The 25668-nt window shown below is 37.6% G+C and overlaps 2 protein-coding genes across 11 annotated transcripts in view; one reads left to right on the plus strand and one right to left on the minus strand.

Moving 5' to 3' along the window:
* The window catches only part of ADNP (activity dependent neuroprotector homeobox), a 31765-nt gene extending 12673 nt beyond the window's left edge, over positions 1–19092 (plus strand). For 4 of the 7 annotated variants that reach the window (XM_068416043.1, XM_068416046.1, XM_068416044.1 and 1 more), the window contains 4 exons: positions 665–971; positions 11554–11666; positions 13109–13201; positions 15137–19092. In XM_068416043.1, coding sequence (XP_068272144.1) covers positions 665–971; positions 11554–11666; positions 13109–13201; positions 15137–18277 — 3654 coding nt within the window. In that variant the 3' untranslated portion in view covers positions 18278–19092. The remainder of the gene's footprint in view (positions 1–664; positions 972–11553; positions 11667–13108; positions 13202–15136) is intronic. The other 3 variants (XM_068416047.1, XM_068416048.1, XM_068416049.1) reach the window with 1 other exon arrangement.
* Positions 1–25668, minus strand: part of BCAS4 (breast carcinoma amplified sequence 4) — a 66059-nt gene that overhangs the window by 5328 nt on the left and 35063 nt on the right. Inside the window, exons 5-7 of one of the 4 annotated variants that reach the window (XM_068416052.1) lie at positions 23713–23790; positions 3295–3455; positions 1561–1708 (exon numbers count right to left, since the gene is read on the minus strand). In XM_068416052.1, coding sequence (XP_068272153.1) covers positions 3336–3455; positions 23713–23790 — 198 coding nt within the window. In that variant the 3' untranslated portion in view covers positions 1561–1708; positions 3295–3335. Of the gene's footprint in view, positions 1–1560; positions 1709–3294; positions 3456–11045; positions 11179–23712; positions 23791–25668 lie in introns of those variants that run through there. The other 3 variants (XR_011049490.1, XM_068416053.1, XM_068416051.1) reach the window with 3 other exon arrangements.

Genomic DNA, 25668 nt, shown 5'->3' on the forward strand with positions numbered 1-25668 from the left:
AAGACATAACATACTTGGAGGAAGTTTGAGTTGATGAGTCAGGACTTTTCATTAACTGCAGTTAATGTTTTGGCCGGGTTTCCCGAGGAAACAAAGCTTACACCATTTTTCACATTGTGGCTTGTCTCCTAATCCCCACTCCCTCCTCACAGCCAAGAAAAAAGTTGGCCATTTTCAACCAAATTTGGTGGAGATGGAGGTCTGAAAAGATAAGTAAGCACCCTTAAGTTTCATCAACCGTAGATCTCCAGTAAGAGAACAAACTAAGGTTTGAACATTTCCAAGTTTCCTTCACAACTCTCCTATCAGCCTGTTCCTTCAACGGGGTGCAGCAATGCCAAGTGGCTGCTAAAAACTGTGGGAGGAGTTGTAAGGGGGAGGGAAAAGAAATCCTACTGCTTAGGAGGGGGATTTTAGGGGGTTGACTTTTCACTGTTGGATGTGCGCCAGCTGCAGAGGTGCCAGTTAGGTGTTGTGCCTGGAGCTGAACATCGCAACTTGCCCATCATTATCTAATATGGAGCCAGCAGAGGGTTATGAAGGAAAGAGAAGCAGTAAATTATCTTGGCTTAGTATTTGAAGTATTCAGCTCCACATGAGGGTTGTTGGTGCCTGACTGAGTGCATGTATAGTATATTATTCCATGGATACGATATTATTACAGGTACAGCAGCAGCTCATGATGCCCCGTAAAGCTTTTCTTTCCCAGAAAGAAAAGCAGGCTCGTGCCAGGGAAAGGGATATGTTAAAAAAGAGGAGGAGGCGACAAGACTATCTCAAAAGAAGCGTGGAGCCGCAGAAAAATACAGAAACAATAAAATGGCACAGGGATGATGAGAAGAGGAGAGAAAATGAGCAAATTAAGGACAAAGATATCAAGAAGCGGTGGAGACAGGATGAGAGAGAACGACGAAAGAATGTGGACGCTATGAATTGGCGCAGGGAAGATGAGAAGAGGGAAAATGAGCGAGGTAAGGACCAAGAAGGCCAAGAACCAGCAAAGAAAGGATGAGGAGAGGGGGAAGGAGCAACGAGAGGCGGACCTTTTGAAGCAGCAGAGGGATAATGAGGGGGAGAGGGGAAAAGAGAGAGTAAGAACAGTTCAATTTTATAAGCATGTGCAGAAATAACAGAAAATATTAGTATCTTTTAGTTTCAAATTTATAGGCAATCTGCTTTAATGAACTATGGTTCTCACAGAGCTAATTATTTTAATAAGATTGATTTGATTATAGATGTATACAAACTCAAAGTCACACCGGGATAGAAAAGGCTTGGTTTACATGTTGCTTATGAAATTGTCTGTTTTGCACACATGCTCACACCTAATACTTTCTTCAGCAGTACAGTTGATAATAACTGTGTTTCAGATCACCAAAATTTCAGGTTTTCTCAGTCTTCATAATACGAGTAAATGAAAGCATTAGGAAAGGGTCAACCAAATGTGCTCGTAGGAGAAGGTAAAACTGATGGTTTGATGTATTTATGCCCAAGAGGTAGTTGTAATTGCATCCCCAGTTTTATTGCAAGGTAAATTATTTAACAAAAGTTGTATGGAAGTGTAAATCTCACAGAATGCTTTTAAGAAGCAGTCAATTCAAGAGCTGCACGTTTCTGTGTCATTAGATCTAACTGTTGGCATCAAATCGGTTGGCATCCCATTTGATTTGGTAGGTTCAGCCAACACCTTGGCATCAAATCTGAAAAACTGACAAACAGTAGATATTTACATTACAGTAGGAAGACCCCTTCTAAAGTTGCATTATTACTAAATTTTATATAGAAATTTTTTTATCTGGAGTTATGAATTCTTTTTTGCAGTAGCCCTACAACATTAGTTGTAGGCTTCTGGATTTATACTGAATGAGAGCGTAGTCTGTTGGAAGTCGTCCTAGTCTGATTTAGGAATTTGAGCCCTTAGAGTAAAAGGGGTGGTGCCTTTGCACACATGGTGGTAGTTTGCTCCCATCTTTACAGCTGGGGATGTTACAGCCCTTCTTGGAAGACACTGGGCTTCTTGACCTGCAGGGTTTTCACAGTAAGCATTGGGGGAAGGGGCTGTCACACTTACTCTTTGGGGAAATAGTGCCTCTTCTGAACAGTAGTAAAGAACTAGCTATCTGGAATTGGGAAACTGATTCAATTATCTGCATCTTTTGGATTTTCTGTATTTAACACATCTGTTTTAGGAGTAAAGATCTACACTTTTTTTTTAACTCCATAGAAATGTTTTGGCACCCCTGTTTTGACTGATCAGTTACGATGAGGCAGCCTGGACGGACATAGCCACAATAAGAAAGAGGAGAGTTGTGTAATTAGTAGGACCACTAACTCCTATGTGGCTGTGTACTGAATGTGGCTGAATAATCTTATTACTCAACAAAATCAAAATGATCAACATCCTGAATATGCATAAAGCTTTTCTTTTCAGTGCTAATCCTTTCAATTGAGCCAAAAAAAAAAAATACAGTGTTTAAGGGGTAGGGTGAGGGGTAAATGTTGCTTATTATGAGTAACTTTATATATTTCATTGTGAGGGGAGGATTCTCTCAAAATGAGTTACCAGCTTTCCACCTCTTATGTTCCTGTGAGGTTTTTATTGTAGGCCTGGAAATCATCAGCTGGTAAAATAAATTGTATGTCAAGAAAATTTATAAATGCATGTTAAAAAAAAATTGCTTCCAGGAGCCTTTGATTTATTTCTGTAACTTTCTTCTGTATTCTTCATTCCTAATTTTCACTCAATACTTACTAGGAAAGTTTAATTTTGTAGCTTTCCTTTTCTTGATTGACTGCTGCTTCTAACTGTTCTCAGCTCTGTGAACTTAAACTTAGAACTATGTTCATAAAATTTCCAAAGGAAATAAATGCAATAGCCAGATAATAACTTTCCAATTGTTTCTCCAGTACCATTAGCAATGTTGACATCATACTTTTCTTGTATGTAAAAAAAAAAAAAAAAAAAGAAAAAGAGCAAGAGAGAAGTAAAACTTTAAAAACTGTGTATTTCACTGGCTTGGTGCTGCCAGTGGACAGGTACTTCAGAAGAATCAGTGGCCATTGTTAAGAGCATTAGGACACCTAGCCTACTCGTACAGGTTTGAGACGCCTGACTAAGAATAAAATGCACTAGGAACTAGGGGTTTTTTGTTTATACCTTTTGGGGATTCCGTAACTGTTTTCTACTTGCCATTTCACAGTGATGCTCTTTACAAACCAGGTTTTAGTTGAGAGAGAAGGCTGTCTTGTTCTGAAACTGATGCATCTTTCCCAGAATCAGAATAGCATTGTTACCTGGTGGTGCTTTGAAGCTGTACACTAGAAGATCCTCTGTTTCATTGTTCTAGGTAAAGTTGGCAGAGCTGAAACAGTCTTAACATCTGTTCCCTGATGGTATCAAAGGTCGCAGGCTGCAAGGCTCCTCTTCTGATGAGGTCCAAAATACAAAACACCCTCTGGAGAATTAAGATTGTAGTTAGACTAAACTAGAAACAGCTTTTGGGGTCTAAAGACAAGTGGAAGTTTTCTCTTTTTTAATCACCTCTGATAATTTGACTGATAGGGGGTTTTGGTGTTTTTCCCTCTTGTGTTCCTTCTCCTCTCTCTCCTGAGTGCATACCTTCCTGTAAGGTCTCAGTTCTCAAGTTGTGAATACAGTATATTGTGTATAAGATCAGTACATCCCTCCTAAGGGAGGACTGTTTGCACTGAGAAAAATATGTAGCATAAGAAAATGTTAACTCTTGCGATATAGACTCTAAAACAGGCATGCAGTATTGTATTTTACATGAATTAATCTTCCAAATAATTGCACAGTAATCTTTTTTTTAACTGATCTTCTGACTCAGTTTTCTAGGTGGTTCCAGTCCCTTGGTAACTGACGTGTTAAAGGGCTGAACTGCATGGCCATGTTAACTTGAAATGCTTGAAGCTGGTACAGTGAGGATAGCTTATTCTTATTAAATGCTAAAAGTGGTTTAAAAATCAGAGTAAAGTACAGGAGGATGCATCAGACTTCACGTTCTGGATGTTTTTAGAACATGGACTGCAATTGTTTCTATCTGGAATTTGAAGTGCTAGTAAGAGTAGCAAGTTGGTGAAGAGGTAATTTGGAGTTGAAAGTCACTGAAGTCTATCTAAATGCTAAAATCTGTTTTAAAAAAATGATATGTTGAAGAATTGGGGGTTTGTTGAAACTTCTTTGTGACTATGCAGTGGTTAGTTTTTGGGCTAGACCTTGTTTCCTTTCTGCTTTTTTGTCGTGCCATAAAAATTAGAATCTTTATTCCCTGTGCCTTAGGATATTTGCACTGTCCATTTCCTAAAACTAAGCAGAAATTTTCTCTAGTAATGGGTTTATCCCTCCTGTTTCCTTGAATTATGTTTTTTCCTGAATATTGTTCACACTAGTGCTCTTGAGAGCATTTCAAGGTGTTACACAATTTTTTCCCCTCCTAGTATTTTCTTTTGCCAACTATGGCTAACAAGATTACAAAATTGAGTTGAGAGAAAAAGCCTTTTGCTGTGAAGCAACACTAACCTTCCAGTGAGGTCCCTTTTTATTACAGCAGTGAACCTGACTACTTTGAAAACACTGAAGAAGCCTTTGATTTTAAACAAATGAGGCACAATGTTGTTGCCTCTTCTCGCCTGCAGTTTTAGTTGCTTCCTAAAACTTGGACATAATTATTAATTAAAATCAATCAGCCTATATTATGTCCTGGCCCATTCTCATTTCAGGATGTGATTCTGTTGAGTGAACTGAACTGCTGGTTCCTATAGACTTTAGAAGTCTTTGTAGTCATTTTATGCCCTAATTTTGAGGTTGTAAGATGCACATACTAGAACTGCACTTGAGATTAAATTCTTCCTTCCTGGGACTCTTGTTAAAAGCCAAAGGCAGTGCTTCAGTTCTCCCGAGCACAATACCACATACACGCTTTGTACATGGTACTGAGTTTTGTGAAGTCTCTTAACTGTTGTTTCTCTGCTTACCTTGCAAATACTCCTTGCTTTTTCACAAAACCTTCCCTCCTGCCCACCCCTTCAGATTTTTGGATGAAGACCTGAGAGGACTTCATTCAGACCTCTCTCTGTTAACACGTGTGCACCAGCTAGGAAACTTGTCTTAGCTTTTTGTTCATGCTTTGCGTAGTGGCTGTTACCCATAGCAGTGAAATAGTACTGCATGAAGTTTGTCTGGAATAGGTCTTTGCAGCCCCAAAATTTGACTATGAAAACTGAAGTACAGTGTTTCTAATTCAGTAATGATATTTTGGCTCTTTTATAGCTTGTCTTTTCTGCTTACATTTGGCTACTGAATTATTCTAGGAGTCAGTATCTGGTTGTGGACTAGACCTTTATGCTAGGTACTGCATAAATACAGAGCAAAAGAAGGTTCCAAATATTTCTCACACAGTCTGCTTACTTTACCATTATTTTGTGACTGGTACGGTCAGACACTTTGTGTACAAGCACACTAAAGACGAGCAAGATCTTACTAAATCAGTCTAAATTTTTCAGAATTTCCTATAACTAGGTTAGTAATCCATTTTCTTGGGCACCTGAAGACGCTACCTGGATACTTCTAGTAAGGACATTGTTGGTCTTGTTTTTAAGTAATCATTTATTCTCTCCTCCCAGCGCTTTAGTGTAGATTGATGTGTAGTTCAGCTTACGAACAAGGGTTTCCCAATGTATATGTAGGTGGGACCAAATCAAGAAGTAGGAAACAGAAGGGCAGACACAAACTTAATTCCTCCTTTTTTTGTTGAATCATGAACTTGAACATAACTGGTTGACATAGAGGCAGATCTCATTATTCCTGTTACTTAAAGAGGACAAAAAATGCTCAGGTTTCTCTGTAGAATTATTTTTGCTAAACATATATGTGATTATCTTGACCTATTTTTCTGTGAATGTGTGTACACATGCACATTCCCTTACAAAGAAAAGTTCTATAATGTATTAAATATCTAGGACTTGTGCAGGAGTGAACAGGATAGAGTAAAACCATACAGGAAAATAATAAAACTTAGTTATGCCTTGGCTATGATAAAAAGAATACATGGAAATACAGGGTATTGCACTAACTAGAATCCTGGACTGGAATTGTCATTGATTGAATGGTATCATCTCAGCATAAATTAATTCCTCCTTTATTTAAATAAAATAAAAAAAAGCTGGTGAGCTGCTTTTGAAAGCTACTTGGAGATCTCAGAGAGAAGTTCTGTATTGAGCCTGTAATATTAGTTAAGTAGCGCTTCTTTCACCATCAGGAATTCGTAACTAATACATGTGTAAAGCTTAAGCTGCTTGTGCCTTTTATTTGTCTTCACTGAAGTGCAGTGTATTTAAGACCATTCACTTTTGGCATTTCAGTAGAAAAACTGGAGAAATGGCATTAAAGTCAACTATTTTACAGAAGGATCAGTTGATCTCTGACACTTTATTATGGGCATCCTTCGCTGTGGGGAATGCTGGATGCAGCGATAGCTTCAGTGCCAGATGGAAGCACTAGTGGGTTTTGTCAGTACTGGATGCTGCATTCCTCGGTGTTGTGTGCTGTTAAAATAATTACTTGGAGCTAAGCTTCAGAGCAGGAAGAAGAAGCCCTGACAGTGAAGAAGAGACGTTCCAGGTGTCCTCTCTTAAAACATCAACTTTTGGTCAGATAAAGGATACCTCATTTCAAGAACAGCATTGATGTCTAAATGATGATTTGAGATGCTGCTTAATCCCAACTGTTTTAATGGCCACATTCAAGGATGTGCCAGCAGCGTGTTGTGTATTTGCAATTACAATTTGAGTTACTTGCTGTAAATAGAAATGAATGGAGATGCTATAAGTTCTTTTTGTAGTCACAAACTACATAATATCAGACTGTATCTGGCTCTCCACTAATTATGATTAAATAGTCAAGAAGCTTCCTAAATAAAATTAACCGTATTTGCTTAAGGATGAGGTTTTTCTTAAGATTAGGTGAGTTGGATTCAGCTATCAAGCAGAACTTGTGAAGTAAGGCTGATCTTCAGTTTTCAGATGTGAAGATCTAATTATATATCCTCTGTTATGATGTGTTGTGATAGGAAGATACTGATAATTTGTTGTCTTTAAGAGTTGACTGTGAGGCAGGCAAAAGGGCAGAGGCAAGAAGATGGTGCAGATAGAATAAAGATCTTGTTTTCAGCCAGTCCTAAATAATGTGTGTCACGGTTTAAAGCTAGGCCAAACCAGGACAATTTGCTTGCTTTATCACTTGAGTTTTATATGTATCATGGTATATTTGGCAGGTCTAGGTATATTAGACACAGTAATTAAGAGAAAGCATTTGATTCTTTTGGTGAAGAAGTTATTCGCTATTTGATAATAAGCATTATTTTGAGACTTGTGGCTGACTTTCAAGTTTACAAGTGATTATTGCCTAAAGACAAACTCTGTACTGACTCTTGCTATGTCATGAGAAAAAAAAAATGGTTTCTTTACAAGCAAAATTAGTATATTCTTTAAGTGGGGACTTTGGTTTTGAAGAAAACAGCACAGCTTGCTAGAAGTATTAAAATGTAATGTATTCATGCACTGATGTTTCTACAGTTGATATTAATAACTTGGGTTATTATGGAATAAAATTACTAGGACATTATCTCCTTGGATTTTAAGTTCACTTGAAAATATTCATTTAAATCCTGAACATACTTGACTATGCTGCTTCATATAATTTTTGATGAAAAAAATGAGCATACAGGTAGCTACAAAGCAGCTACTGAAAGCATTACTGAACCAATGCAATACAGTGAGAGCAACACTTATTCAGTTGCCTTTAGAGAAGAGGAATTAGTGGAGCCATGATTAATTTCTTGGCTACATTAATATTTTTCACTCTGGCTCTATGAACTGCAGCAGAAAGAACTTTTAATAAATGGATGTTCTTGACTTTAAAAAAAAAAGATTATGCTGTGCTTTGAAAGCAAACTTGTGTTACTTTATTGTAACTTACTGTTCAGAGCCATACTTCCCAATTCTGTTTAGGGAAGAGAGGGAATAGAATGTTATAGAAGCATATTTTCTTTCCAATTTGTGATCTGTGTTTAAGGATATAAATCCACTTTGTGCACTATGTAGTATTTTCTGTTTTCCTATTAATGTAGTCCTAGTATCACACAGGTCAGATCTGTTTGAAGTCATGAAAAAAGTCACAGTGGGCTCAGCATTGAAAGCTGTTTCGTAGTGGCTGGCCTAGGAGAAGAAACTGCAGGTTGGAGTTGCTTTTTCCATCTGGAAATGTTAAGTTTCACTTACTATTTCAACTACAGATCAAAAATAGAGAAAATGATACTACTTGGAAATTGCAAATAGGACACAACCTTACAAAACCAATAGGCTAGTTAGGAGTTGAAATCTTAGGCAACAGCATTTTTTACCATCTTTTAAACTAATTTGTTACTAATACGTCACAAAACTGGCATTGCTGATCCTCAGCCGTGTTGTAAAATATTTTCAGTTACTGTTCATGCCTTTAAAATGGACCTGACTCAACTTTAAGCTATATTAGACATTGTTTTTACAATTGAAGCAAAATTGTAACCTTCAACTAATATTTTTAGTCAAGGAGATTTTAGTTCTGTTTGTTGAAGTAACTAGTTGTAATATTGCCCTGAAATATGTAAATGTACTCTTTGTGGTCTTAATTTTTTTAATACAACAATTTCTCAACACAAATTCCTGTTTGTAAGGTAAATATCCATTACTATTTTCAAAAGCTTTTCTACCATTTATGTGCTTATACTTTGTCATAAATGGTATTATTTTTATTTTACTTCCTCCAAAAGCATTTTAAGTAATAGTACAAATAACAGGATATAGCCTCTGCCCAGAGGTGCTTGCACAGTAAAACTGATACCACAGTATGGGCAAGGACGGGTAGAAAAGCAGGGCAGAGTTTGGCACATTCTGTAGTTACTTAATCAAAGCCTAATACACAGTACAGAGTTACAGAACCTTACGCATGTTGAAAGTGTTCTTAAACTTCTCTTCAATGTGTGCCTTCAGAAATAGCTCTTAATATAAGAAAGAGGAAAGGGACGTGGATACATTCAGAATTTGATCAGAAAATCAGATAAAGGAATGGTAAAGTTGAACGCAGATTTTGATAAAATAACCGATTTGCCTGAGTCAGTTTTCAGAGTAACAAGCAGCTGAAAACGCAGATTCAAACCTTATTTCCTAGTCCTTTATGAGCATTAAAAATCATTCACTGGGCAGGAGTGAGTAGCATTCTGAAAGGATAACATGAATCACTAACTGTTTGAACAACCACATCCACTCTTGCACAGAGAGGGAGAAAGTCTTAGGCCTGGATATTGTTTATAATTGCAGATTAATTATTTGATTATAAAAGAGTACAGATGAGAATGGATGCAGCATTAAAAAAGAGCACTTCATCATTTCCCATGCCAAGTCATTAGAGGCTTTAGAGGGAATAACTGGGAAGAGAGTCGTTTACTGCCATGATTTATTTAATCCTTGCCTTCTCTGAGATGGCAAAGGAGGCCTGTGGAGGTGCTCTTTGTAGCTTGATTAGGGCTCATATTATGACACTTGTAAGAATCTATCTGTAAGGTATTTCACTAGAATGCTAATTCTTCATATTTCTAAAGTGTATTGGAGTTTCCCTAAAACGAAAGGTGCCAGATAAGATATAGAACACAGTTACTTTTCACATTAACTTAATTCGAAATTTTTTGCAATTCTAATCCTTTTCACTGAGACTAGAGTTAGCTGAAACACCTCTACAGTCACATAAATTAATATACTTGCATTTAGAGTTTTGTATGTGAAGAAATGAAGATGTTTGTGATTATACTAAATTCTCTTAAGAAGTGTTACTTGGAGGAAATTAATACAGAACATTGAAATACTTCTTTTTCTGGCCTACGTTGTTTGAAAATTACTATGATTAGTCACTTTGCGTGTCTTAAGTAACTTCATTATTACAGATATTATAACTGAGTAATTTGGAATCCCTGAGATTTATAGTCAAGGTCTATTGGTTTTTTTTTCTTTGGTTTCCTAGTTTTCATATAGGGGTGTTAAAATGACACTATATTTGCTTCTGGTAGTCTGTGACAGTGGCCAGACAGATACGAGTACCAAAATCCTTAACAGTCAGAGTTGCTTTGGTACTTCTGAGAATTTTCCTGTACATCTTTATATAAACTCAGGTTTGTTTCCACTTAGTTTCTAATTTATAGCTGTGATGTGAATCCTAAATGTCATTATAGCTTTCTGCTCTTACCCAGGAGCTATTTCTGAATTCATTGAATTTGAAGAGACTAGAGCCTAGTAACACATGCTAGCAGCACTGCTTGTGACACTGATTGAAGGGGTTTGTACTAGCACTGCTACATGCAGAACTTAACCAGTTCTGTTTATTTCTGAAACTAAACGGTGGTGGTGGGAATCATGGAATAATAAGTTGTTAGTGTAATACTTTAAGGAGTATGTTAGTGTAATACTTTAAGGAGTATGTGTGATAGTGCGTATAGAAGGGTTAGTTTTGATCAGAGACGCTCAGTTGTTATAGTCACAACCCACATCCTTTGTACTTTGAGAAAATTTCTTAGTAAGCTCTTTGTAGCTTAGCAATTGCCCTTGATCTCATGATAAAAGGGGAGAATTTTTGCCTAACTCAAATATTTAATGGCTGCAAACTTCTGTTAACTGCATTCTAGGCTTCTGCTTGAAAGTGTTAAAAAATACTTTCAAGCTTCGAACAAAAAAAAAGTCCATTTAGTTGATGTCTGTAGTCTTTGGCCTTACAGCGGATTTATTTGTTAATATGAATCAAACTTTGTGTTGTTCAAACAAAGCAACATTTCTGAATTGGCTCACGGAATTATTAATGATCAAAAATGCAGCTTTTACCTTCTGGGGCGATATTCTTTATGCAACAGGCATTGGACCGTTAAAGCCCAGGGAACAAGATAACTCTGACACTTTCTCACTATTTAAGAAGCTTCCTCCCCTTTTCTTTGAGCAAAGCCTACCTTTTTGTTGCTGGCTCCACCCCCTCTCACTTCCAAAATAACTGTATTTTGTCAGGGACTGTCACGTTTCTGCCATTTTGCACCTTCTTAAAGTGCAGGTGACTGATGATAGCAGCATGCAGACTGAGAACTCCTGTATGCACAAAAGATAAATTGTGTTTTTAAGTACTTCAGCATGGGGGGTAAATTTCATGTAAATACAAACACTTTTTTTAAAAAAAAAAAGTTACTTCCAGATGCAGCTGATTACTCCTGCAACAGCTGTTACATCAGTTTGTTGGTTTTATAAGTGCTCTCTTAAGTTTGTCAATATTGAGCTTTATGGCCAGCCTCATTTAAGAACAAATCAGACAGAAAATGTGGTAGGTTCTTAGTTAATGGTACAGCTCTGTTACTGAGTTACATGGGTAAAATGAGACAGAAAATTACTAATAATTAAAAGTGCAGCACTCTTATCAAACAAAACACATTTGACTTAAACCTTTTCTCTTACTTTCTTTTTCAATAGAAACTATGTTCCAACTTCCTGTCAACAACCTTGGCAGTTTAAGAAAGGCCCGGAAAACTGTGAAAAAAATACTTAGTGACATTGGTTTGGAATACTGTAAAGAACATATAGAAGTAAGTATCATACCTCCCAAGTGTTGTAGCTGGAGTTAAAATGCTCCAAAGTTAGTGGCACTGTGAGGTCTTTGCTGTATGACATTATTTTCTTTTTAGACCTGTTTCACGAAATGTTAAATTTTTACTGTGAATTTTGAAGGAATCCCCTGTACCCCATTCCCACACCATACTCCTCTGTTCTCATCAGTTTCTGAGAATGACTCTGGGATTCCATTTGAGCCTTGTTGTAATTAACTTGAGATAAAATGTACCTGTAAACACTTTTTGGAAAATTTAGTGGAGACAAGATACACTTCAGGCTATCTGTGACTGACTTGATATATGTTGAAGGTAGGTTGTCTTTTGCTTATGTTGGATTCTTAGAAATAGCACTTGCTAAGTGAACATTTAGGAATGAAGCAAGGACTAGGGGCGGTGTAGGATGTTCCTGGGGGATGGAAGATGGTTCTGAGGTTTTCATGAAGTGTTTGTCAGTGCTAACAGTAGGTTATCAAGTTAAAGACTCACTTCTGTACCTGTGTGAGTTCCTTGAAAGGAAGGGTACTTGTGCTACTCTTCTGGACAAACTTCGTAACATCATCTCGGAAGTGCAGCTTTCTCTCCTGAACAGTAACTAACTTCTGTACTGTCAGTTCACACGCTTTAACTCTTTAGAGCACTCAGCAAATTGTGACGTGTTTGCTTTGGCTTTTCTGTTAGCGTCTCTTTAAAGAGCATTTAAGTGAGATGCGTAAGAGAAAGAAATGCCACTCCTTCCTGCTTGGAAAATTTTTGGAGCAAGTATAATTTTTACGGGTAGAATTCTGAACTGGGACGATGTTACTTTCAGTATTCATTTCAGTGGAAATACGATTTTTGAGTCCTTATGTGCGGCTGACTTTACATGCCAAAGATGAAATGCCAAAGTACTTCATAAGATTATTTTTTAATAGGAATTGAGCTTCTTGGACATCATACATGTAGTCAAACTTCTAATACTTTTATATGAATTTGTGTGTGAAATTAAAGCAATAAAAAAACCCCAAACCAATCAAACATGCCCCCCCACCAAAGAAAAAAAAAACAAACACACGCAAACAAACATCAGAGTTATGGTAAAGCATCTACATGATCTTTAAATGTTTAGCACTAGCCTGGGAACACTTTTCTTCATGACTGCTTTTGAAAATGGGGCAGGTATGTAATTATAGCCTTGACTTAATTAGGAGGATGACTATGGAAAATAGTTCTTCAGGTGTTTTATGATATTGAGATTTTCACAACTCTTCACCTCCAAAGAGGTGCATCTTAAATACCCACACCTCCTTGCATTAATAGTATCTACTAATTGCCAGCAGCACTTGAGAGGACTGCATGGATGCTTACAAGAGTTGTTTAAGGGAGCAGTTGGTCTTTGGTTGTGATTCTCTGTACTCTCTTCCCATCTTCCCCTTCTCCAGGATTTTAAGCAGTTTGAACCTAATGACTTTTATTTGAAAAACACTACATGGGAAGATGTAGGATTGTGGGACCCATCGCTTACGAAAAATCAGGTTGGTAATGGTTTATGTTGACACATCTGATTCAGAAGATGCTTCATACTAAAGGGCGTTTCACAAACATGCCAAGAGCTTTTTCTGCAATTTTACCCATTGATCTTCATTTGTCCTCAGTTTAAGGGACAGCGAAAAGCTGTGCTGCTTTTTTTTGAAAAAAGTAATAATCCTGGTCTTCATCTTAGTAGTATGGATAGCCAAATACTGAAGAACTGGTGGGTCAAGAAATCTTACTCACTTTGACAACTGCATATTAAGAGCCCATCCGTTTTCAAGCTTAGGACAATTTCACCGTCCTTCCAGTCAAAAGATCAACAATTTTATACAGTTCATAAGTTTTTTACTTTTCCTTAAATGGTTCATTATCTGTTTTCATCATTTCAGAAAAAGTTTAAATGAATGCATCTAACTGCTGCTCTCTCCACAATTGTTGTAGCTCTGTTAGCTTTTGCCACATTTGAGGATTCTCGTAATCTGACTCTGTTGAGATTTGGTTTAGGCAGATGTAGTTCTATACAGCAGAACCAAGTCACACCGGTAGTCTTACTTTTTAGATGTTTCTGAGCCAGTAATAAAAGGAATTTGAGGAAATAATACTTGATTCTGATTAAACACATTTAACATGAGTCATGTGCACTGCAGGACCCTCTACCAATGGTACAATATAGAGTAATAGCAGTGCTGACAGAACAGTGAGAAGGTTAGAAATGTCTCTACCAAATAATCTGCCTTTTAGCTTCTGAAAGATCAGGTATTGCTCTTACAGGAAATGGGGACTGTACTATGATGGATTCCTAGTGTAGTGTTAATCTAAAGATGTCCCTTTATTACTGTGTTCCATAGAATACACTGATGTCCTTTTTTTCTAGTTCATTCCAGAATAAAAATTGTAATATAAAAGGAGACAGCTTTTGTTTAGTTTGTTTTGTTGTAACTTGTCTCCAGCCTACCAGATGTCTGAGACTTCAGGAGGTGGACAGAAGCATGTATTCCTACTTACTTACGCAGGGGGAGAGTACAGCTCTCCAGCTGCTTCAAATGTTCTCTGTGTAGCTTGATGCACAAGACTTGTTTTGACACTGATGATGAATGTAACTATTTGAATTTCATGTCTTATCTCATCTGAAATGCCAGATTCCTTGTGGCTATCTCTAAGGCCAATATAACTTTAGTTTGTGTTACAACACTTGACAAGAACTGCATCGGCGACATGTTAAATATAACAAAGATAAAGGGTGCAGGGAAGCGGCAAGTGTGGAATTTTCAAATACCTTTTTTTTTTCTGATTCAAGATGATTGTGTTAAAAATCAGGTTTGTTCTTTGATCAGAAGGAAAAGGCTTTGGTGGCTTTAAGGGCTTGTGTAGCCTTAGTACGTGACTTGGTAAGCTTAAATCCAAAAACAAGTTTTGAAGAGCATCTTTTATATAACAGTTTGTAATGGATTAAAACACTGAAATAGCTAAAGTTATACATCTGTCTTGTATCTATAAATGTTTGGTGATTTTGATGGGAAGTAACTCATCTGGATACAGTCTTACTCTACTCAAACAAGCACGCTTCCCTTTTTGCCCTGGAAGTGAGCTTATGGTGAACTTGTTCATGCAGCTCAGCTGCAGGGAATGAGTCTCCTTTCTGACTGGTGGAGAAGGACGCTTATGATTTAGCCTGGCATGGTGAGTTTAGGGTTAAACTCTTGAGGGACCTCTAAATTGGCACTTGCCACATCATGTGTACGTTCAGATGATAAACATTTTAGGGCCTGATCTGCAGGCCAAGAATTGGAGAGAAGAAATTAAAGGTTTGAGACTGTTGCAGTGGGTCTTGAGATGATGATTATTTAGAAACATTATTGTTTAGAGAAGATCATGGATGTTGCTTTTCTAAAAACTGCTTTTCAATATTTAGTTTTTGCTTTGTTCTTTGTTTTAAGGACTATCGGACAAAGCCCTTTTGCTGCAGTGCATGTCCATTTTCCTCGAAGTTCTTTTCAGCGTACAAAAGCCACTTCCGGAATGTTCATAGTGAAGACTTTGAAAATAGGATTCTCCTCAATTGTCCTTACTGTACTTTCAATGCGGACAAAAAGACTTTGGAAACGCACATTAAAATATTTCATGCTCCAAATGCCAGTACACCGAGTGGAGGCATCAGCACTTTTAAAGATAAAAACAAACATGATAGCCTTAAACCTAAGCAGGCTGACAGTGTAGAGCAAGCTGTTTATTACTGTAAGAAGTGCACTTACCGAGATCCTCTGTATGAAATAGTTAGAAAGCACATTTACAGGGAACATTTTCAGCATGTTGCTGCTCCTTACGTAGCGAAGGGAGGTGAAAAGTCACTCAATGGTGCAGTTCCGTTAAGTTCCAGTACCCGAGAGGAGGGTAGTATTCACTGCAAACGATGCCTTTTTATGCCGAAATCATACGAAGCTTTAGTACAGCATGTTATCGAAGACCACGAACGTATAGGATACCAGGTAACAGCAATGATAGGTCACACTAATGTAGTGGTTCCAAGATCTAAACCTTTGATGCTAATAGCTCCAAAACCACAGGATAAAAAGCCTATGGGGCTCCCTCAGAGGATGGGTCCCCTTTCCCCTGGAAGCGTTCGATCTCTTTCGTCACAGCAGATGATGAACAGACTCACTATACCAAAGCCTACATTAAATTCCACGGGAGTGAATATGATGTCAAACGTTCACCTACAACAAAACAATTACGGAGTCAAATCAGTACCACCAAGTTATGTTGGTCAGCCAGGGGGAAGGCTAAACTTAAGTGGTAGTGCACCAGTTTCTATTCCACAGCAATCACAAACAATTAAACACTTTTCAACAAGTGGAAATGGAAGGCCTTATACTCTTGGAGGGGAACAGAGATCACAGGCCTCAGCAAGATACTCTCTTCAGTCTGCCAACTCGTCTTCTCTTTCATCAGCTCAGTTGAAACAGACGACGTTATCTCAATCACAGGCAGCTTCAAGAGTATTAGGTCAGTCTGGCTCAAAATCTCCAGTAGCTGCTACAGGTCCTTCTACTGTCAATACATCATCCACGCAGAAATGGAAAATCTGTACCATCTGTAATGAGCTGTTTCCTGAAAATGTGTATAGTGTCCACTTTGAAAAGGAGCACAAGGCTGAAAAGGTGCCTGCAGTAGCTAACTATATAATGAAAATACACAATTTCACTAGCAAATGTCTATACTGTAATCGCTATTTACCCACTGATACATTGCTTAATCATATGTTAATACATGGTCTGTCTTGTCCGTATTGCCGTTCAACCTTCAATGATGTTGAAAAGATGGCTGCTCATATGCGAATGGTTCATGTCGATGAAGAAATGGGACCTAAAACTGATTCCACTCTAACCTTTGATTTGACATTGCAGCAAGGTAGTCACACAAATATACATCTTCTTGTAACCACCTACAACCTGAGAGATGCTCCTGCTGAATCTGTAGCTTACCATGCTCAGAATACTCCCCCAGTTCCTCCAAAACCACAGCTGAAAAGCCAGGAGAAGTCTGATGTACCTGTAAAAAGTTCTCCGCAAGCAGCAGTCCCCTACAAGAAAGACGTGGGGAAAACTCTGTGTCCTCTGTGCTTTTCAATCCTGAAAGGACCCATCTCTGATGCACTTGCACATCATCTACGGGAGAGGCATCAAGTAATTCAGACGGTTCATCCGGTTGAGAAGAAGCTAACCTACAAATGCATTCATTGCCTTGGTGTATATACTAGTAACATGACTGCCTCAACTATAACGCTGCACCTTGTTCACTGCAGAGGTGTTGGGAAGACGCAGAATGGCCAGGAGAAAGGTACTTCGTCATCTCGGCTAAGCCAGTCTCCAGCTGTAGCACCTGTAAAACGTACTTACGAACACATGGAATTCTCGCTAATGAAGAAAAGGAGAATGGATGACGATGACTCCCCCTCTGCCTTTGAGGAGAAGCCTGAAGAACCTGTAGTTCTAGCATTGGACCCCAAGGGTCATGAAGATGATTCCTATGAAGCCAGGAAAACATTTCTTACAAAGTATTTTAATAAGCAACCATATCCCACTAGGAGAGAGATTGAAAAGCTGGCTGCCAGTTTGTGGCTATGGAAATCTGATATTGCGTCTCATTTTAGTAACAAAAGGAAGAAATGTGTTAGAGATTGTGAAAAGTACAAACCTGGTGTGCTGCTTGGTTTCAATATGAAAGAGTTAAACAAGGTTAAACATGAAATGGATTTTGATGCTGAATGGCTGTTTGAAAACCACGATGAAAAGAATTCCAGAGTCAATGTTAGTAAGACTGTTGATAAAAAAATAAACTTAGAAAAAGACAATGAAAGTTCTTCAGACAGCTACGAAAATATAGAAGAGGAGTACAACGAAAGCGGCAGTCCGTTTGGTCAGCGTATTTCTGATGTTGGTGGGAAACCCTCTTCTGATAGCATAGTGGAGAACCCAGAGGACAGCATATCCAAGGAAATCATTGAAGAAAATACATTACAGTTGCCAGAGAAGTCTGATCAAAAACAAGAGGAAAGCTCTAAATATGAAGAGATTATTTCTGCTGAAGAACCAACAAAACTGGTAGATGATGTTTCAGATAGCGAAGGTGATCAGGATGATCAAGATGATGCTGTTGAATGGAAAGATGGAGCTTCACAGTCTGAAAGTGGGCCTGGTTCTCAGCAGGTGTCTGATTTTGAAGATAATACATCAGAAGTAAAACCAGAAGTGTGGACAGATGAATCCTCCCAAAGCGAAGATGCTGGTAGCAGTAAACCGACTGTTGAGACAAAAGGGGGTGGATCTGAAAGTGATGAAGAACAGTCAAAATGGAAAAATCGTTCCTATGGAAAAGTAGAAGAGTTTTGGTCTAAGGACCAGTCACAATGGAAAAATGCATCAGAGATGGAGGAGAGCTTGTCAAATCAGCAGATGGAATGGCAGAATAGCACAATTGACAGTGAGGACGGAGATCAGTTTGACAGTGTGACTGATGGAGTAGCAGAACCAATGCATAGCAGCTTAACTGGTGTGGAGCTGAGTAGCCAGCAAGCGTAAGCTGCTCGATTCAGAAGCGTCAGTAATTATGATCCAATCTACAACTGTCTAAACACTTTCATTTCAGTGTGACTGCTAAGCTTCAGTTCTAACTGGTACAGCCTTCCGAGGGCTAGGTCATGGCGTGGGGTGGTTGTGGCCACTGTTACTCCAGTGGTGATTTAAGGATGCCGTTGGCTAATCTTGCTTGAGAATACCTGCTGGGACGAGCACGGTGACTTAATGTGAAAACGGATGAGCTGGTGGCTCCCGAATGCACACAGAGAAAAGCAGAGGTTTATTTTATCTGCGTTTTCAACATTTATTTCACTCTTGTACATGTTCAGTTGTATGTCTTTTTAAACATTACCCTTTTTCACATGGTAGTGTAGGGCCAACCATACAAGCTACCAGTTCAACGTGTATAGTAGACTATGGGAAAATTGATTTTTTTTTCATGTATCATTCTGAATAGTTGAAATGTATATTTGTACAGTCTTTTAGACCTATTCAAGTGAAGCTTATGAAATTGTTCTTGTGTACCCATCATAGATTTGTTTCTCTTTTTTAGTGTTGCCCTGCTGTGTAATAAATGCTGTATCTAGTTTACCTAGCAAAAGCTTGAAACTGCTATAGTATGACTTTTGACAAACTTAGTTTTTGCACATAACCTTGTACAATCTCAAAACGGAGGCCAGCAACATAAAAAAATATATCTGGACTCTATTGTATTATAGAATTTTCTTGTTCTGAATATCCTTGACATTACAACTGATGACAAACGTATTTCAGAGCCATTTTCTGAAATCTTTTAAGCTAAAAAAAAAAAAGAAAAATCACATGCAAGAAACAAGTTTGCAGCTACTAATTTTGACACCTTTTAGATCTGTATAAAAGTGTATTGTGTTGAAGCAGCACACTGAAACAAAAGTGCTGTGTTTTGGATATTTAGTTTTATCTTTAGTTAACACCAACAAGGTGTTGTATTCATTTATACCATCTAATATATGACACACTGTTGTAGTATGTATAATTTTGTGATCTTTATTTCCCTTTGTATTCTTCATTTAAGCATCTAAATAAATTGCTGTATTGTGCTTAATGTAAATATTTGCTTTATTACATGCAAGTGCTACATTCCTGTTTGGTAAATCCCACCCATTCATTCCTTTCTTTTTTTTTTGTCTTTTTTTTTTTTTTTCAAAGTGCTCTGCAGCAGCATGTATGTTTGGTACTTTCTTACTGAATAGACTGATCTCCTTCAAGGACATTGAAAATCCTACAAAACTAACTTTGGCTGAATTCGTTTTTACTATTTAGCATTCTAGAACACTTTTTAAATAGGATTGTAGTGATTTGCTTGTTCTGCAGCCTGGAGAAACAAGGTCTATGCATTACTTGCATTTTTCATCCCTTTGTACTTACATGAATGAAGATCACTTTAACATATTAAAAAGTTATCTAGAAGTCCGTCTCTCTCTGCAGCACTACGTACTGAGGGTAAGTGATAGCGAAGGTATTTGAATACTCACATGTAAACATGCAGGAGCATGCCTTGCAAGCTACCGGCTTGTTTTGGCTTTGAAGGAAAAGTAATTTGAATACTAAAAAAAAAAAATCAGTTTGTTAAAATTTGTGATTGGTTTGGTCAAACCACTCCTGCGCTTTGGCAAGTGTGCAGTACAACAGACCAGCTGCAGAACCAAAAGCTCATCGAGATAGTAATAATTTACTGAAAGGAATCTAATTGTGATGAGAACAAAACTATTCTTAATTAGAGCAATGAGTTTGATTTAGGCATATGTCTCATAAATATCAGAGTAGCTACTTTTTGATACTTTACAAGAACTAAATTGACCTGTGAAATTTTCATTAATGTTCTAAAGGAGAAAGTAGTTCTGTGCTCTTCAACACTTAAACAGCAAAACCATTTCACAGAGATCTTGAGAAAACATTTTGATATCTCTGTAGCAGTCTTGGGTAGGTATAAACTGTACTTTCCACTAATGTAACAAACAAGCCTCCATATAAGCCAAAGACGGGAATATGTGTGTGCTCTCATGTTCTGCAACTAACTTGACGCTCTGGACTGAGCATTTCTGGGTTTTGTTGAACTAATTATGTGTGGGAAGTGATGATTGAGGACAGTTACCTTTAGGTGAAGATGGTTTAGATTTGTCTTGTTCTTCCTTTCCCCCTTCACAGAAGGGATACATGCTTTCATTCTGCTTTTTGAACTCGGAGGAGTGGAAGGGGGACTGGCTGCCACTTACGCACTCAAGTGGTAGAACATACATTTTAAGAACAATACAGGAAAATTCTTTTGACACTTTCAGCAGCAAAAAAGCTCCTTGTGTTTCTCTGCCTTAAAAGAAAACTTGAGCCTCTACTCCTTTTGTTAGCAGGTTTTCCAAACTATTTCATTGAAAATAACTTTCAGTAAATCAGGTGGGAGTTTGTTAACTACCACTTACAGATGTCAGTGGGGTGGTAATCATTTTACAAATACATTTTTAAAAACTTAAAAAAAAAACCAAACAAAACCCCAACAGTTTAATCACAGTACAAAAATTTATCTGTTAAATTGCTTATCATCTTCCAAACCTGCATCATATTTATTTGTCTCAATATCTGGCAAGGTTAATTTAACGTTAGTGAGCTCTATAGTTAAAAGTCAAGTTTCCAAATTCTGAGCTCCTGTTTGTAGTCAGTGAATAGTAAGACTATGAAATATGAACTCTTCAGAAGTGCTTCATTTGCCAGAAGGTTCCATGACAGGAAACACCATTTTATACAGTGATTAAATTAAAGGTCTTGCACAAAAGTAATCAGTCTTACCAGGAGCATCAAGGAGTGAGGGTGGTGGTTCTAAGTTTCATCATAAACTTTATAGTATTTCAAACAAGTTACTCTTCAAATCTGGATTTTAGCCTAGGCAAGAATTCTTTTCTAGATTTGAGGCTAATCACACATTTTTGAGGAAGTCAAAAAGCAGAAGAGGTAAATGGCCCAATAAAACTGGAGGAACCTTAAACCCAGTTTGTGTAATCTTAACATACCGCACCATTATAATTGTGTGAGATGGAAGTTAGCCAATTTTTACACACATGACTAAAGTTCTATAGCAAAACTCCAGACACTTGCCAGCTGTGCTTGCAGAGTAGCTAGCTCAAGCCAACACTTAACTTCTGCTGTCTTCAGTGGGAGACCTTGAAAGCACACGAGGCTGTCCAGACTTTGGCCAGCACAACAGAGCAGAAAGACCATTAAGACACTTCTCTAAAGAATTTGTTTCAGCCAGTTTACCTGAAGTGAAGTGTGTTTTCCAACTTAACTACGCTATCTGAAATCTAAAGGTTGTAACAGTTGAGAACGAAGTAGGAGGTTATTAGCATACCCATTGTTTCTAGACACAAGACAGCTTTGTACAACAAAAACCCTTTCAGAGCTGCTGCAACCTGTAATCTGACTTCTGACGAATACCTGAGACAGTCAAGGACAGTCTGAGATTGTTCAGGGTAGGTGCATTTTATATGACGCTTTATTTCTATGGGTGTTTGTATGGGCTTGTAATAACTTATTTTGAAGCACTGTTCATTGCACTGACCTGCAGCTGAGATGCAGTGGTTCAGCAAGTACACTTCTCCTTTTAGTACACTCCTCTCCTTCCCTCCCTCTCGCTTGGTGAAGCACAGGTACAGCCAATAAGCTTTTCTCCAAACTAACCAGTTCTTTTCCAGCAGGGACAGACAGACAGACAGCTTTTGCTAAACTCCCAGTTTTCTATCCAGTGCATCAGACACTGAAGTCACACTTGATCTCAGCATTTTCCTTTGGGTACTGTGACTTAACCCTTTATCTACACTAGGATTTCTAATCAATCAAAACCTTTTACATTATGTTGCAGAAATATCTGCATTGAAGTTTTATTTCACAAGCTCTTAATCTTACTGAAAGTTCAAGTGACATTTAATGCTGCCATCCTCTGGCAGTAACATTTCCGTAGCGAGAACTTGCCAATTAATATTTGACCCATTGACATGTTATTTTCAAGACAGAAACCTGAATATTCACTCGGGTTTTTTTTTTACAGGAAAATTCTACCATTCTTACCACCAAGAAATTTGTAGGTTTCAAGTATCCGCTAATACAGTTACAGTAAACAGGTTACCATTTTGTAGTACATATTTCATACACTGCTATGGTATTAAAACAAGTTTATTTCCATTTTTATCAGAACTAAGAGATTTCAGGAACATGTTGTGTGTACTGTCTCTTCATTTCTCTTAATAAAGAAGCTGATATTTGGATAAACAGGTTGGTATAACTAAGAGTATTTTGTTCCTTTCATAACTACTTTGCCTCTCTGCAATACCAGCTCATTCGTAATAATCCGTTACAATAACCTGCATTGCAGGGGTAGAGACATTGACTAGATCTGTCTTCTATTGCTTTATATATTAATTCAACTTTATCTTTCATCATCAGTCTCACTAATAAATATGAAAAGGTTGGGTTCATTTATTTCTGCATCAGAAAAGCATTGGTCTCCATGGTTACTCAAAGCCATGTAGCTTTACTTTCACCATAAGCTCCCCCCCACCCCTTTACAGAATTTGCACTGGATCCTCCATCTTGAGTTTTTCCACAGGCATTTTTAAAATGAGCATTTATTTCTATTTCTCCATATTGTACTGCATGCGACGCCAATTATCTGCAAATCACATAACCTTCTCTTCCTAATGTTCTTTATTCAGAGAATTGAGTGGGTTTTGTTTCCCTACACCTATTTTGCAGTCAAAAATAAAAAGGCTGCAGGTGGGGAGATGAACTATGCTACTCCTAGTCCTGGCTAAATAGCACCTGCATTACACAATTGCACATCCAAAGGTCCATAACAGCTTTGCAGAAATTTTATTTATACCATTCAAATTATGTTACACAACAGCTTGTAAAACCCTATTCCTTGTTTGAAATAGTGTGCTGGAAGCTTCCGCCATGTGCAGTTTAATGCATTTTAAAATGCTGACATTGATTTCATGTTTTCTTATAAAATCTGAAAATCTGAACATTTGTGAAGCTGGCAGTATTAGCACATTACTTAACAGTTTTAACATGCTATACTAGAGCACTCTTCAACCTTATGATCATTTTAAGTATAAAAATGAAGGTAAGCAAAGTGAGTATTTATACATTTTCTTCACTGATTTAGGAAGCTTATCAAGTAAGTGCAAACTCCTGTGATCAAATCTTAGAATAAATGTTCCAGCCTCCGTATAGCTACAATATGATCAGAAGTTTTAGCTTCCTTTAGATATGGCAGTCAAAGATCTGAAATGAAACAGTTGCTTCTTCCTAATGTCATAAAGTATGAACTGTAAGAATGAACTGAGGCAGCCTTTCCTAAAAACCTTTTGGTAGTCAAAAAATTAATTATTTTGATACTTAGTACCTACATCGTTCATAGGAAAAAAGTCTTCAGTTCGGTAGAGTTTTGGCAGGTCATAGGGGCGTGCTGCTGATAGAGGATGTCTCTGAAACAAGAACAGGACAGAAATTAATCTTATTGTTAAAGAAAGAACAGGAAATAATACTTCAAGGAGTTGACCATGTAAAAGAGACATGGGGGTGGGGAGAGGAGTCAGTGTCTCAGAGCTGAAGTTACTTTCTAATACAAGATACTTTGCTCTCTAAACAATGCTGAAAACGTGAAGTTGTTTACTTTCACACCTGGTTCTACAGACTTCGTAGTCATCTGAGTTGGTTTAATATTGAACAGATAAAAATAGAGTAGAACACAGGGGAAATTAGTTTTAAAGCACAGAGCAATGCAAATGAATTAGTAACAGTGGAAAATAGTGACTACAGAAGAAATAAAGAAAGGGATTTGGCTCTGCTTCTGGGGTTTTTAAGAATTCAAATAATTGATTAATCCTGAACTGAGGAGATAAAATCATTTTTTGTAGTGCAGCAATTCAAACCTCTAGCTAAAATCAGTCTCAATGGAAAATGAAGAGCCTGTCCTTCCCATAAAGCTAATGGTCTTCAGGCTCTAAACTTCACATATTTCCAGAGAATAATTTGCTATTTAGATGTAATCCTCACATTTATTTGTATTTAATTCTCATTCATGTGCTTTAAGCTGTGCATCTTGATAGTATCCACTGCTAATTCTTTGGAATAGATACTGGCTCTCCATGTACATCTAGGCACAACTTAAGAAGTAAATATTAATTTATACTATGACCTAGGTACTGGCCACCGAAGCTGCATTTGGTGTTGCTGTTGTCAGAATGGGCTGGATGAGGGGGAGTTCTGCTGAGAAACTCCTGATCTGCACACCTCGGAGATAAACAGCGGGTTCTCAGAGAAGGGCACTTGCTACCTATTAGGATATACAAACTTTGCTATGGGGGAGAAACATACTGTTAGCGATAATCAAAGAGATGCATGTGGTTTTGAAGTTTTTATGTGAAGACCCAAGCAAAAGGAGATAGGCTTCTTTTAATGGGCAGAATACGAGATCTTTTAATGTAACATCTAAGTTTTTTCATCTAAGACTGAAAACAGTCACAACCACTGAGTAAGACAAGATGAAGAATCTGAATTGATCATTTAAGAACTATGAGTGACGAGGTTCCCCTCTGCAAAATAGAAAGGAGAAAAAACCCTAACCAAAGAAGCTGTAAAAATAGCCAGCTGTAACAATTCACAAGGGAATACTAACATGTTCTGTATTTTCCATAAAATAAAAGTAGAGAGAAAGAAAAGTTAAAAATCCCTCCAATTTTCAAAGTAAAATAATCTGTCCTTCCTTTCTAGGGCAATATTGCCAGTGGTCATACCAGGAAAAAACAAGGCAGGAATAGTGCTAGGAATGACAGTAATTAAACTTCACAGGCTGGGTGACAATGTGGTTGCAGAAAGCCCTGATCAGAGCAATCAAACTTAACTAAAGACATGAGCCGCAAACTAACTTTAAAAGTAGACTCGGGTTTTCCCATAGCTTATGAAACCACTGCCCCACTCTGATTTGTAACTGGTTATTCTAGAACTGCTTATTCTTAGCACTTACTATCCAGAATTCCTCCCAACAGATGATGCCATGATTGCAATGAGAATTTTTTTTGAGATCCCTGCAATAGTAATCTGATGCTTTGGTGAATAATACCTTATTACTTCTATAGTAATATACTATATACTATATATAAGTGTATATATCGTCCAACCTTTAATGGCTGGACTCGATGATCCCAGAGGTCTCTTCCAACCTGATTGATTCTGTGTATAGATTCTGTGTATGATTCATAGACAAACGTAGTCCCTCCTGACCTGCAGGTACTATATGTTTTCTATACACCCTCTTGACACAGGTGGTTGTTTTGGGTGACTTCCTGTAACCGTGCCATAAA

Source organism: Nyctibius grandis, chromosome 19 (genome assembly GCF_013368605.1).
Source record: "Nyctibius grandis isolate bNycGra1 chromosome 19, bNycGra1.pri, whole genome shotgun sequence".
Taxonomy (NCBI): Eukaryota; Metazoa; Chordata; class Aves; order Nyctibiiformes; family Nyctibiidae; genus Nyctibius; species Nyctibius grandis.